Source organism: Sylvia atricapilla, chromosome 20 (genome assembly GCF_009819655.1).
Source record: "Sylvia atricapilla isolate bSylAtr1 chromosome 20, bSylAtr1.pri, whole genome shotgun sequence".
In the NCBI taxonomy this organism is placed as follows: domain Eukaryota; kingdom Metazoa; phylum Chordata; class Aves; order Passeriformes; family Sylviidae; genus Sylvia; species Sylvia atricapilla.
In genome coordinates this window covers 3,791,320-3,804,430 of record NC_089159.1, presented here as the reverse complement: position 1 = coordinate 3,804,430, position 13,111 = coordinate 3,791,320, and the positions used below count along the sequence as shown (strand labels likewise).

General features: G+C 39.7%; 1 protein-coding gene across 1 annotated transcript in view; it reads right to left on the bottom strand.

The window, feature by feature from the left end:
• The window catches only part of ZZEF1 (zinc finger ZZ-type and EF-hand domain containing 1), a 56,952-nt gene that overhangs the window by 4,753 nt on the left and 39,088 nt on the right, over nucleotides 1-13,111 (bottom strand). The window contains exons 41-52 of the mRNA XM_066333180.1: nucleotides 12,152-12,326; nucleotides 11,482-11,614; nucleotides 10,265-10,461; nucleotides 9,594-9,713; nucleotides 8,515-8,703; nucleotides 8,055-8,155; nucleotides 7,401-7,536; nucleotides 6,076-6,435; nucleotides 4,047-4,190; nucleotides 3,005-3,173; nucleotides 1,044-1,142; nucleotides 122-287 (exon numbers count right to left, since the gene is read on the bottom strand). Coding sequence (XP_066189277.1) covers nucleotides 122-287; nucleotides 1,044-1,142; nucleotides 3,005-3,173; nucleotides 4,047-4,190; nucleotides 6,076-6,435; nucleotides 7,401-7,536; nucleotides 8,055-8,155; nucleotides 8,515-8,703; nucleotides 9,594-9,713; nucleotides 10,265-10,461; nucleotides 11,482-11,614; nucleotides 12,152-12,326 — 1,989 coding nt within the window. The remainder of the gene's footprint in view (nucleotides 1-121; nucleotides 288-1,043; nucleotides 1,143-3,004; nucleotides 3,174-4,046; nucleotides 4,191-6,075; nucleotides 6,436-7,400; nucleotides 7,537-8,054; nucleotides 8,156-8,514; nucleotides 8,704-9,593; nucleotides 9,714-10,264; nucleotides 10,462-11,481; nucleotides 11,615-12,151; nucleotides 12,327-13,111) is intronic.

The window sequence follows — 13,111 nt, the reverse complement described above, 5'->3', positions numbered from 1 at the left end:
CCCGCTTCAAATCACAGGGGATTTTTTTGCTTCAAAACAGCATCAGTTCAGTGCCTTTTTGTTCCCTTGCCCTTTTCCAGTGGGGCAGGGTGTGGGGCAGGGTGTGGGGCAGTGCACTCACCCCTGGCTGCTGCGCTGCACTATTTTCAGCAGCAGGTGGATAGCCTTCAGGCGCTGGTGCCCCGTCTGGCGACACGCCACTCCCACCTGCCACTCCCAGATTTTGGCCAGTGGAAGGTGAGGAATTACCCTTTCCTCAGACAGCATCTGCTTTAGAATTTCAAAGCCTGGGGAAAAAAAAAAAAAAAGAAAATTCAAACAGCTGTTCAGTTTTGTAGGGACGTGCTCTGTTCGTATAGTCAGTTTTCTCCATACGCCAAGTATTGCAAGCCAGAGATATGGAATTAAAATACCAAACAAAAAATTGAGATAACTCTATATTACGTCCTGACATGGCAATTCTTTTCTGAGGCATAACTTACATAAACATTAGAAAGAACCATATCCAAAATTAATTTTTTGCCCAAATAAGGCAAACAAAACACAGGCCCTCCCTATTATATGAAATGCAGTAGAGTTTTGCTGATAGCAAATTATCCATCACCCTCAATTTCATTAAAAATATTTAAACTCTAAATAAACTAACAAAACTTCTAATGGTAAAAATTAGACCCAGAACCATCCTATTTTAATGGATAACCACTTTTGAAAAATGCTATTACCATTACTTCTGTTTCCAATTACGGCATCCTGGAGTGTTTACTAAATACTCAGTAATTACTATCATATAATGAGATTTTGGATGCAAATTACATTATTATAATTGCAATTTCCAAGTCTCTGTGAAGATTTTGTGTTTCTACCCCAAAGTCACAGGAAGCAAGAGACATCAGTTGAGTTTCAACTTGAACAAAACTGATCATGTTATTTCTAAGACACTGAATGCAAATTATAAGTCAAGGGAAAGGCATAACCATAAGACTCTCAAAGGTCAGCAAAATGACTAAAAATGCCTTTTTCAATACATTCTGAGCATCTCTTACCTGTCTGAAACCTTCCCAGATGACCTGCTGTCACTGTAAACTTATAACCCCACTCAGTGTTGCTCATGTCAGAAGTAAATCTGTAGTAGAGTGTGTCTCCTGTGTGCAGAGAGGGAATAAAGCTCACATTATTATCTTCTGAGTTAGTTTTGCCATCTCAAATACAACTTAAATGGAAAGTCTGAAATTAATTAATTCTGTATGTCTTCATTCAAGAGAGGTGGTCTTTTAGTTTTTGGTAACAATGAAACACAAAGAACAGGTGACAAAGAGGAGGCTGAAGCAAAACCCACAATGGTTTTCCCTGTCTAGAGATACTGGATAGAAAGGATAATGTCTTATATTTTTGACAACTAAATAGAGGAAATTAAAGAAACTCCGTATTCTGCACATGTAACTTCAGTTTTCCAATTGTGTTACTGGATCAGTTATAATTTATGAAACAAGAGCCCCTATAGAGGCAGCCAAGTTCTTTACAACACTTAAATTCATGGGACAAAAGGTTTAAAATATTTGAAAGTAAAATTTTTACATGTCAGAAAATTAAATTGAACATTTCTACTCTAAGGAAGAAAACTCTTAATCACTTAAAAATAGAAGGGTTTTTGAACAAGAAAATAAAACATTTGACTATTTTACAAAAAGTGGCAAAAAACATTCAAAAGGTACTACACCTTCAGAGATAAATCCTGGTAGTTGGCTGCAACACTACACAAAATATCTTCTCACCTACTATGCTCTATACTACTAGAGCTGTTAACACTTAAAGTATCTTTCTGCCCCATGAAAAGCCCTGGGACAAGCAGGCTGGATTTCACTGGGAAGCAGAACTTTCAAACTTTCATGAACAAGAAAAACTTCGAAAACATTTTTTAGGATTTAAAAGGAAATATCTATAAAAGACTTCCCCTTTTAATCATGAAATGGAGACAGTGTTCTGTCCTACTCATAGAAGAAAGCCCTTCAATCTAATGAAAAGCCCAGAAGCCGTTAAATGTCTGGTTTCAGCTAAAACCTGCTGGAATCAGGAGCCTCAATCCAGACAGCCTTGGTTGGAAATGAGCTTCCACAAGGTGAAACTTGAGTTTCACAGCCAAGGCTGCTCTAAACAATGGGCTTCGAAGTTCAGCTGCTCAGCAACTCTTAGGGAGGAAAAAGAAGACAGACAGAAGTTCACAAAAATCTAAAATATTTCTACAGAACACACATCTGCTTTTAACTAGCACCTTGTAACACAAACCCAGCACCTTGTAACCCAAACTGGTTTGCTAAGAAAGTTCCTAAATCTCTTTACAGGTGATGACAGTCCTTGAAGTCAAGAGCTTCCTGCAGCACTCCAATGCTCAGTGGGTTAAAGCAGTTTAAAATCAGAAGCAGGGGACTGTGCAGTCCCTCAGCTCCTTGGTATTTGTTCCTCACTGTGCTCTCACAAATGTGCTTAGAGAGTCCAGAGTGCAGCTGGCAGTCAAGCCCTGGGATTTTTCCAGCTGTGCTCTGTGGCACCAGCTGGAGCCAAGGCGCTGGCACTGGGTCTCTTTGCTCAGAGCAGCAGCAGAGCACAACAACAAAGATAAGCATATTTTTTATTTCTTTTTTTTTTTTTTTTTTTTTTTTTTTAATTAAAAAATGTGCTTCCTGTGGAAAGTAAGACAAGGCATAAACAATGTAAGTGAATATCGTGCAGAACAAGGACTGTGCTGGAACAGAATCAAGATCAAATTTGTTTCCAGTAGCTGAGTGCATGCTTTGACTGAGGGGTGGAAAGAAAAGGTCACAGCACGACAACAGATAAGCCACGTTTCAGAAACAAATGCAAGAGCAGCACGTCAGAGCAAACAGAGTGGGACAAGGAAAGGATTGGCTTTTTTCCTACACATCTCAGGAACATCCATGTTTAACTCATCAGGAGTTTCTCTCAGTTACAGAGTTCCCTGTAGAACCCTGAATCAGTGCATATTCACCTGGAAGCTCGAAGTCAGTCCATTTCTGAGGGGAGCCACTGAAGCTGTGCCTGTCCTGCTGGAAATCACTGCTGCTGGACATGAGCAGCTCATCACAGCCCTCCTCGGTGTTACACTGAGAGTCAAACTTGATGGAGAGGTAGATAGCACCAGGAATGTGAACTTTATCCTGAGGAATAAACACAGGAGCTTTGTGTCCTGTCACACGGCCCAGACCCCACCTCACCTTCACCATGCAAACAAGGGAGATATAAAAAAAATATTACAGCATCTCTGTGAGTAAAAAACCTCTTTGATATTTTTACCCTGAGCTAATTTAATAAATGTAAAGCATGGCCTATTGTTCACATTAGCTGTTAAGCATGCAAAGTGAATTGCCAGCAATGCTTTCCTTTTTCAAAAGCAGCAATTGTTGCTGATATTGATTTCACTGCCAGAACCTAAGGGGTTATATGCATTTTAGAAATAAAAATCAGAAGAGTCAGAGCAGCAGGGAAATAAAAAAAAATCCCAAGACTGCCCAGAGGCAATCATTACTTACTAAACTATATCAGAAAAAATGCTTTCAAACAGTATCAAGAGAAGAAAATCAGAAACTGTTTGTATCAGAGCAAGAGTCTAAAATGAGAAATACAAGAAAAAAGACACCACTCCTACTTTCATCTAACAGCACAAGGGAGTAACAGGCCAACTGAAACATATCTTTGGAAGAAAGGGTAGAAACATTTAATCACTAAGGCCTTGAAACCATTTACAAATCTGATCTGCTTCAAATACATGCACAATAAAGCCCTGTAAGTTATGCACTTTTCATATGATTGAATTAGAATTACATTAAAGTGCCTGACTGAACACGTTTCTTTGCAGGGCAAGGTCTGAGTTATCTGACATCAGCCTTTTCCAAGCAAGACTGAACAAACTTCACAGGCACTTCAGGCCCAGAAGTCTCACAGTTACCCACGTGGAACTTGGAGAGGCTTTTGCTCCAACCCCTGGGTGATTTCAGCTTCATGTCCTGCACTGCAATCCAAGCCTGCCTTACCTCAAAGTTGGTGTTGTTGTTGTAAGGATGTTGAGATTCCCTCATCTGCACTGCCATCCCTGGCTCCTCCATGAACTGACAGGCTGTCAGGGCCATGGTCCCCAGCATGTTCTCCTTGCAGCCATGCAGCACCTTCTGGAGAATCTGCGGGGGAGGAAAGTCATGTAAAAACAATTTACTGTCACAAGAACATTTACAGCTGTGCATGTGCATGTGCCTGACAGGAGTCATGTCCAGCCATGGAGTATTTTGGAAGAGGGAATCAAGGCACCAGCAAGAAACAAGATAAATTCACAAATGATGCCTACCAATGTCATCTCCTTTTCACTCTAAATGTCAAAAGATTTCTCTCTGTCCTCTGTTTTAGATCTTTCATTCTTTACTTGCTAAAAACTTTGGCTGTGTCTCTTCCCACAACTGCTAGAATTAGGGCTAATCTATAAAGTAATTAACAGGAAACTAAAGCTGTAATCAAGTGTGATAAACAATTTTGTTAACATACTAAACAGGCACCTTTACCTTCTGTACCTACAAGTTTTGATTTGAATAGAACATGTCATGTATTTCAGCCTTCAAAAAGAAGAAAAAAAAATGCAACTCTGTGCATAAGAAGAAATGATGAAGTACCAATTAGATAGCTGAAGTTTTGAAAGCAGCAGATTCAAGTCCAGTGTGTTTAAAACTACCCAAAAACGCCCTTTTATCTATCAGGACACACTAAATATAATTTAGAACCACCTGAGTCTCCTTTTTTCTTATTTTTATAACAGTGCATAAAAGCCGTGAATGGGGAATCCTGTTACTTGAGGCCCTTTCAGGTCGTCAGAGCAACTCATTCCATGTCTTCACCTGCCATCTCCTAACTCCTCCTGGAAACTGTGACACACCAGCTCAGGCCAGCAGGTTCATCTCCAGATCAACCAAAACCTGATTTCTTGGGAAAAGAAGTTTAAAAACCAAAGGCAGCATGCAGCAGTTCCCTGAATGCACTCTTTGCCTGGCACTTGCAGAACAGCCTAAGACAAAGGCTGGGCTTTTGCATTTAATATGCTTTAATAGATTTTATTCTATCAGCTCATCCTGCCCTTTTCTGAACCCATAAAAACAGCCTGGGGCAACAATTTCCATGACTAACTGTGTCAAGAACCTGTTCTTTTGGTTTGTTTTGGACCTGCCACTTATTACCTTAATCTGACACTCCTTTGTTTTCTTACTGGGAGGGCCAGTGAATAATACTTGCTCTTAACTTCTGCATGCTATTTACTGCTTTAAATCTACAGAGAAAGAGGAACAGACTTTTCCATTACTCCTTCTCCCTCAGTGCCCCACATGGGAAAGATCCAGAATGAAGAAAATCAGTTGGTTTCTCATACTGAAGTTATTCCATAGGTTGTAATAATCCATGCCATTCTTCTCTAGGCCTCTTCCAGTTGTACTGCATCTTATTTTAGGTTTTTAACGAGATGAGGGAGTCACTGCAGTCCAAAAGAGTGCACAGTATTGGTTCAGTGGCACCTCAATGCCTTCTGCTTTATTTTTCATTCCCTCTTTGAAGATTCCCAGCACTTGATTTGCTTTGACTGCTGCGAAGCCTTGAACTGACACTTTCATTACAACATTCTATTGTAATTCCAAGATCACTTCCACCAGCAGCTCATCAGTGGAGTAGCAGGTATTACAATATACACATTGAGACCTAAGAAAAAGCAGCTTTTAAAAGGCACTGCCTATTCTACCAATTTCCCTAGATTACCATCTAGATTGTCTATTTTCAAAACAGACTGCCTATTTTACCAATTTCTCTTTCATAACTGAAAGAGTTCTCTCTCCACTGTGAATTTTTCCATTTTCTGTTAATAAGATCAGCACATCAAGACACTGACAGATTCCAACTGTTCTTTCAGAACTAATTTAAATTTTGGAGTTTCAATTTAGTTGAAAAAAGGAACTGCAAGTATTTTTGTTAGTCAGAGTCTCATGGCACGTGGGCACAAGGTTTTGTTCACATGCCTAAGGGCAATCCACTTACTTTTTCCCACAGCTGCTTCTCCTCTAGCTGCATCAGCATGTCCAGGATGTATGTCATATGGGCTGGGCCACTGAGGTCTAGGATCTCCTCATTTATTGCCACATCATCAGGCCACTCAGCTAACAAGGAAGCCAGCACATGCCTGGCATAGAGAACTGCAATTGCCTCATTGACACGATACAGGTAGTCCCTGACAGCCTTTTTGCTCCTGGAGTCCAGCTCCTTGTGCAGGAGAATGGAGCTCTTGGTGCGGCGCTGCTTGGCGTAGCTGAGCTGCAGGTCACTCTCTGTGTTGGTGATGAGTTTCTGGGCAACAGGATTGGTTTCTTCTGTTGCTTTATCACAGAGGACAGGCTTTGACTGCAAGGAAAGAAGTGCAGGTTTGAAAGTAGGCAGTCAGTAATTTACTGCCTCATGTTGCTGTTGAATTTACAAATGAATTTGCCGAAAATCCCACAAGAGTGGGATCTCTCACACAGCTACAGGTTTCCTGAGAAACTGTTTATGTCTACACACCTCACTATACACTGATGCCTTTGTGGAAACAGCAGTCAGAATTCTAACCAGAAGTGTTAACTGAAGCTCACCTACACAGGTAAAGCCACCAAATGCCCTGAAATGAGGCAAGTTAGGAGGGACTTTTGGAGATTACTTGGTCCATATTTGACTTAAGGCTGAGATAACTTCAAAATCAGGGCTTTGTCCAGTTAAGTTTGGACAATTTCCAGGCGTGGATATTTCACAGTCTCTGTACAAGCTGTTGAAAGGCCTATTTTTTTCCTTATAATTATGTGAAACTGCTTCAGGAAGCTCCTTCCCCTTTGCTATGCAACTGATAAACAGCAGTGCTGGTGACACCACACAGCCAGGAGTGAGCCCTCAAAATAAAGCAGAGCTGTGGGACCCTGCTACTGAATGCAAAACCTAAAGCTTGCAAGTGTAGTGTCTACTTTACAAGATAAATGCATTGCTTCCTTGTTCTGATGAATTTACTGTAAGATAACAATGATCTGCTAGAACAGTAGCATGGCATAAGCTTACAGCAATGAGATACAATCTCTCTTGTGTAAGGGGAGGAAATTACAGCCTGCATTCACAATTTGTTCTCCTGACCTAGGAATCAAGTTCTTTCACTTCCTTAAGGAAGGAATAACAAGGAAGAAATACTTGCTTCTTGTAGCTGCTCACTCATTTTGACATGAAACATTGATAACAGATTATTTCGGATGTATAAAAAAACTTTTCTCAGGTTTGAAGTTGCTAAACAGAGGCTACTGAATTCCAAAATTCATTATTTTCATTCTTTTTTGTAGGGGTGTCCATACCAAACAGGGTAAGATGATCATATCTGTATCCACTGCCTTGGAACTCTGCTCCTCCAGCCTCAGGCGTTTGCTGGGCTGCCACTTCTGAGCCAGCGTCCGGATCCTCTCGTCCGTGGTGATCACATCCCCATCAAACCTGAACAGAGGCAAAAGGAAATCAAAAATTGGAACACAAATGTGTTTCCAAAGTAATGCAGACTCAATTAGGGCAGTTAAATGCAAATTAAATCTTCCCACCTTCTGTTTTGGAAAGATTAAGCTCTGCCTATTTTTATCACATTAACTGTTCTCCTGTTCTAACAAGCCAAAGGATTTAAATGTTACAAAATCACTCATTTCTGTGAGAACATGGTGTCTCTGTGAGATGCTTTGTGTACCAGAAGCCACATGTGAGCTCTTGACTCTTCCTGAGTTCACAGAATTCAGAGAGCCATAGTGGATCTTCATATGGGAGCTACCATATAGAAAAGAACATGTGATGTGTTTCAGAATGTGGTGACTTGCTTCCATAAATACAACTTAGCAGGAGTTTTATTTCCTTACTTTTTCACACATGAAAACCAAATCTTATCCTTGGAAGAATTCCTATTCAGCACCAAGATTTTAGATTTTCCCTCACCACTGTCTCTCTGCTGGACCCAGACTTTCACTTACCTCTTTTGAACTTCCAGGAAAAAAGAATCTGTTCTTTTCATCTGCAGCTCGTACATGGCTCGAAGGATGTGGAGAGGGGCATTAAGTGCATCGTGTGTCATCTGAGCAAGGAGCAAAAAGAAATGAAAAAAAAAAAACCCAAAACATATCAGAGGGGGAAAAGAAAGCTTGAATTTCTTTAAGGATGACCTAGGCATTATTTTCCACTTTGTAGGTGGAGAATTAATGAACTCAGTATCTGGATTAATAATAATGAGAAGCAATTTAGCAAAACACTGTGTAATGATTTTGTAGCATTCTTTACTGTAGCTCATTTTTATTTTCTTTAAAGAATGATGCATTGAAATCATAGGCCCATACTCTATAAATTTAGAAGGAAAACAAGCATATGAATTCCCAAACGTTTTATGCAACTAGCAAATGCACATTTACCTAAAAGAAGGTAAATTAATTTAAATACCAAGAAACATATTTTGGTGGCTTCATCCAGGCCCTCCAGAGGATCAAGTTTGTTCTGCTCTAAGTCAACAGGACCAACCACAGGCTGCTCCACGTCCTGATCTTGTTCCCTCTCTTCCAGTTCAGTATCCTCCTGTTCAGCCAGGGAACTGATATCTTGCTTTGAGGAATACAGCATTATTGACAAAATCTACACAGAAAAAAAGGTAGCATATGGTGTGACAGCTGTAGGTATTATTAGTTTATTTGCTATCAGCATCTTAGAGGAACATTATCAGACCTAGACAGTGCTTAACACATGGTATTTTACAAAGAAGCACACCTGAAATATATATTTAAAAAAAAAAAACGAAACACGAAACAAAACCATTTTCCACTTCACTAATGAGCTACACCTTCCATGCTGCTGCAAAGACAACTTCAGTGATTAGCTGAAAGTGCAAAGGAAGTTGAGAAAGTAATTATTTAACCATTTCAGTACATCAAAGACTTGAAGATTCCAGGACAAAAACAGAGCATAGGTTCTGTGATGCCCCTACACACCCTTCTCCTTTGAAAACATCCCTTTGGCTTCATCATAGTCCTAAAAATGAATTAACACAACTCCTGCCTAAGATAAAACATAACTAACAGCTGAACCACACCTTTCTTCCAGCAATTAACAGCTACTGTGAAAGCATATGCCCACGTGTGCATTGATCTCCCCACCTGCACTGCAGCAAAACCTTGTGCAAGTCGTGCTTTTGAGATTGTTTTCTAAATTGAAGAATGGAACTTTCAAGAACAGTCTAAATAAAATCCATAAAACAATCTGAGTAGGTGAGCAATGTCTCATCCTGCAAATTTTTTTCCCAAATAAAATCGGATTAGTGAAAATCAGCTCCTTCTTTAAAGAATTTAGTCTATTATCCACATGATTATGATGGGCAGAAGGAGGCAGATTCAGGGACACAGTTAGGTGAACATTTTTTTAGATACTAATTAGAAATAATCTTGAGCCCCCAGGAGGGCAGTGTAGTGCCATAACCTTTCATGCCACTGTGTGAAGCCTGACTATTTCCAAAATGGCACTTTTCTTACCTCCAAGTCTCGGAGAAGCCAAGTCTTACTGAAGCCAGTTCCTTTGCTACACTTCTTCACCAGAAGTTTGAGTAAACCAGACTGAAGAAAGGCAGACTGGATCTCCTTAAAGCCATGAATCTGCACACACAGACACACACACACAAATAAGCAACTAAAAAAGGAACAATGCATCACAGTGCTTGTCACACAGCCTTGGGTGAATTTCCTGCCAGATGAACTACACAGGAATCTTTTTCTTTCATTTCACTAAGATAAAAATCCCCACTTCAAATTCCTTAAGGGTATCATCTATGACATGCACAGAGTAGTAACTGACAGTTAAAAAAAAGAAGAGAGAAAACAAAGAAAAATTTCCTCTTCAAATACTTCAGGAGTGAGAAAAGTGAGCGTCACTTCACAAAATGTTATCTCTAGGAATTTCTTCCTGAGCTCTCCTGAATGGTTGGCCCCCACAGAGGAGAAGCAATACAACTTCCAGCTCAGACTCACAAAAGCTATTTAAAGCCCAGCAACATTTTCAATCCCCTATAGAGCAGGAACAAAGGGATCCAGCTGTGACAGAAATGTCCTTGTGGTAATTCCCCAGTGTGCTCAGTCAATACCCAAGTTCCTGTAGCATAGAGTAGAACATGAATTTTTATTTCTCTCTCATATTCTGTGTCAGGTACCTTCAGGGTTCTGTAAAGCCCCTTTAGAGCAAGTGACAAGACCCAAGTTGTTTCCACTGCCTCAGCATAGCTGCTGTCCATGCTGGTCTGCAGGAGGTGGGTGGAGATGAGGACAAAGTGCTGCAGGTACTGTCTCAGCTGGGTCTGGGAATCACTGCCCTCTTGCCCACATTTCTGAATCAACTGATAGTCTTTCACTACAAGAGAGAAAACCACAATTGGTTCACATTAAAATGTTTTAAAGATACTAAAATATCTGTTAGTAGATATGAGTAGGCTGAGACATCCTTACATCAATTATGTTCTAATAAAGGTATTTTACAAAAATTATCTCTTATTAGATATTAGAATTAGATATTAGAATTATTAGATTCCCTGAATAGTCAACAAAGTATTTCATTTTTTTGTACAAGTTAAAAATCCCCAGGTCACTTCTGGCAATAGCACATATTTGCACATTAGCAGTATAGGATGCAAAGCAGCAGATACTGTATTTTACAATTAAAATGGGGAAAATTCTGACCTGCAATTGATATGATGAAAAAATACTGCTGATTTTACTGTTTAAAATGTCAACAGTTAAACAAAAAGAAAAGCTTTTATATTCAAATCTTCCTTCAATATCAGAAAGCAGTTTAGTCTATTGATTTTTCCAAATGTCTTTTACACAACTTCAGTAGTCAAATCTTAGGCCAACCTTTGCTTTATTAACTTCCCAATATTAGGTCATACAAAGAGAAAAGCCCTTGCTCCTAAAAACCCAACTGATTTGTGATATATTAAATGTTTCACTTGGTCTCAAATTTTAGGGATATCCAAACTGTTTTTAAATTAGCAATTGTTCTAAAACATTAAGCACGGGTTTGTAATGGATAAGACAGAAGCACTACACAAATCTTGATACAGAAACAACTGCTTCATCTTAATCCAAAGCCCATTTCTGAGATTCTCAATTAACAGAATGGTCTCAACAGTTTTCTAAATGCTTTTCTGAATAAAGATAATGGAAACAATTACTGCAGAACTTCCCAATTTGGCAGTGACCTGCAAGCAGAATTTGGTAACCTATGAGCAGAAAATCAGACAACTTACTAATACTGGAATTCAAACTCTGCAGCCCTGCACAGTGCTCTAGTTAACAATTGCTTTTGGGAATCTGTAACAAACCGTAAGGAAATACTCTGTGATTCCCTGATAAAACAAAAATGCCACAGAACCTGTTTTTCTCTTTCTGGTTTTGATGTCCACAACCACTGCTCTGTTTTTCTCAGTGAAGTGCTTCAGGATGATCACATTGTGGGGCTCATTGGCATTGTCCATGTACACAGAACGAGTGCCCATGCACAGCACCTGAAACGGCAGCAGAACCTCAGTTAGGATTTGGAACACTTAGTTACAAATACACAGCCATGCCTTATGTTGGTTATATTTGCTCATTCTTGCTATTGTATTTTTGAGCTGAACCACTGCGTGATGCCTGGTATTTGCTGATCTTTAGAAAATGGAAGTTTGAGTCTATAAAAGAAACGTCTACAACAACCAACTTAATGTTACATAGGCAATGTATCAGTTATGAACATCAAGATGGAGAATGGATTGTTTTGCTTGCACAGAAGTCCTTTTAGATACTGAAACAAATGAAGCTGGTTTGCTTGTGGCAATTATAAGTAGCATCCAAAAAAATTCCAGGCAAAACCAGCTCATTATTCTTCATTAGATCAATGTTAATTGTGTATAAGTGGAAAGATGTGAACTCTGACACATACCAGATTTTCAGAGTTTATAAAGGCTGTCCCCAGCTGATGGAATCCGTAGTATTTAGAAAGAGATGCCTAAAGCTTTAAAGCTTTAACCCATTTTGTTTCCTTTAGACCAACAGGCACTCACCTCAGGAAAGCCAACCAGCACCAACAAAGTGAAGATGTTGGTGTGCTTTAGCTGGAAGGGCAGCTGCTTGATGCAGTGGTCAGTGAAAGCAGCAATGACATCGTGCCACTGGGCAGAGGAGTTCAGGGACCGAAGGATGTCTGCCATGGAGCTGGCCCAGTCCAGCCCTACACGACTGCAAAGCAAGAGCAGGCTGCATTAGGAGGGCTGACTGCACACTCACCTGCAGCTATTCTTCCTCAAGGCAGCACATCACTGGTAATCTGTCCCAGCTGCAGCTTTCAGATTATTACAGAAATGTTTTTCCAAATACTTGAAGCTTTCATGCCAGCTGAGACGTGAATTCTGCTGTTTTCTACAGAGCATAAACACTATTCTGTTTTCTGAGAGAGTCTGCAGTCTCAAATCAAAGTGTGCCTGAACACTGTTAACTCTGTTGACAGTGAATTTTAACTGTTAACTCTGAATTTTAGTTTAGAACTCAGAAGTTTCTGCTTGCATGGCACCAAGAGGTTTATTTACCATATACATGACCACTCTGAATCACACAAATATCCTACAGGGACTGGTCTCTTACACTAAAGTTGGTTTTTAAGAAAATCCTCTCCCTCAGCTTATGCTCTGAATATTCTGCCTTTAAATATAATATATTTTCTATTTGTTTATGAACCTTCCCTGTAAAACACAGCTACAATAAAAAAAAAGTCACATTTAACAGGCATGACATTAATCTCAGAATGCTTGACAGCTTTCTCAAAGGATCTCCAAAATCTGTCCCTCCCTGCTGTTTCCAGTGCAATTTTACTATAAACCCCCCCCATCTCTCAAATACTCTCATATAGAAGGGCCAGACCCAGAACTCAGCACTGGTGATAGTTATGTGACACACCCTCCTTCTTTCCCAAGTTATACAAGAGATTTGTAAAAATGTGAGAGAATTATTATCACACAAAAAAATAA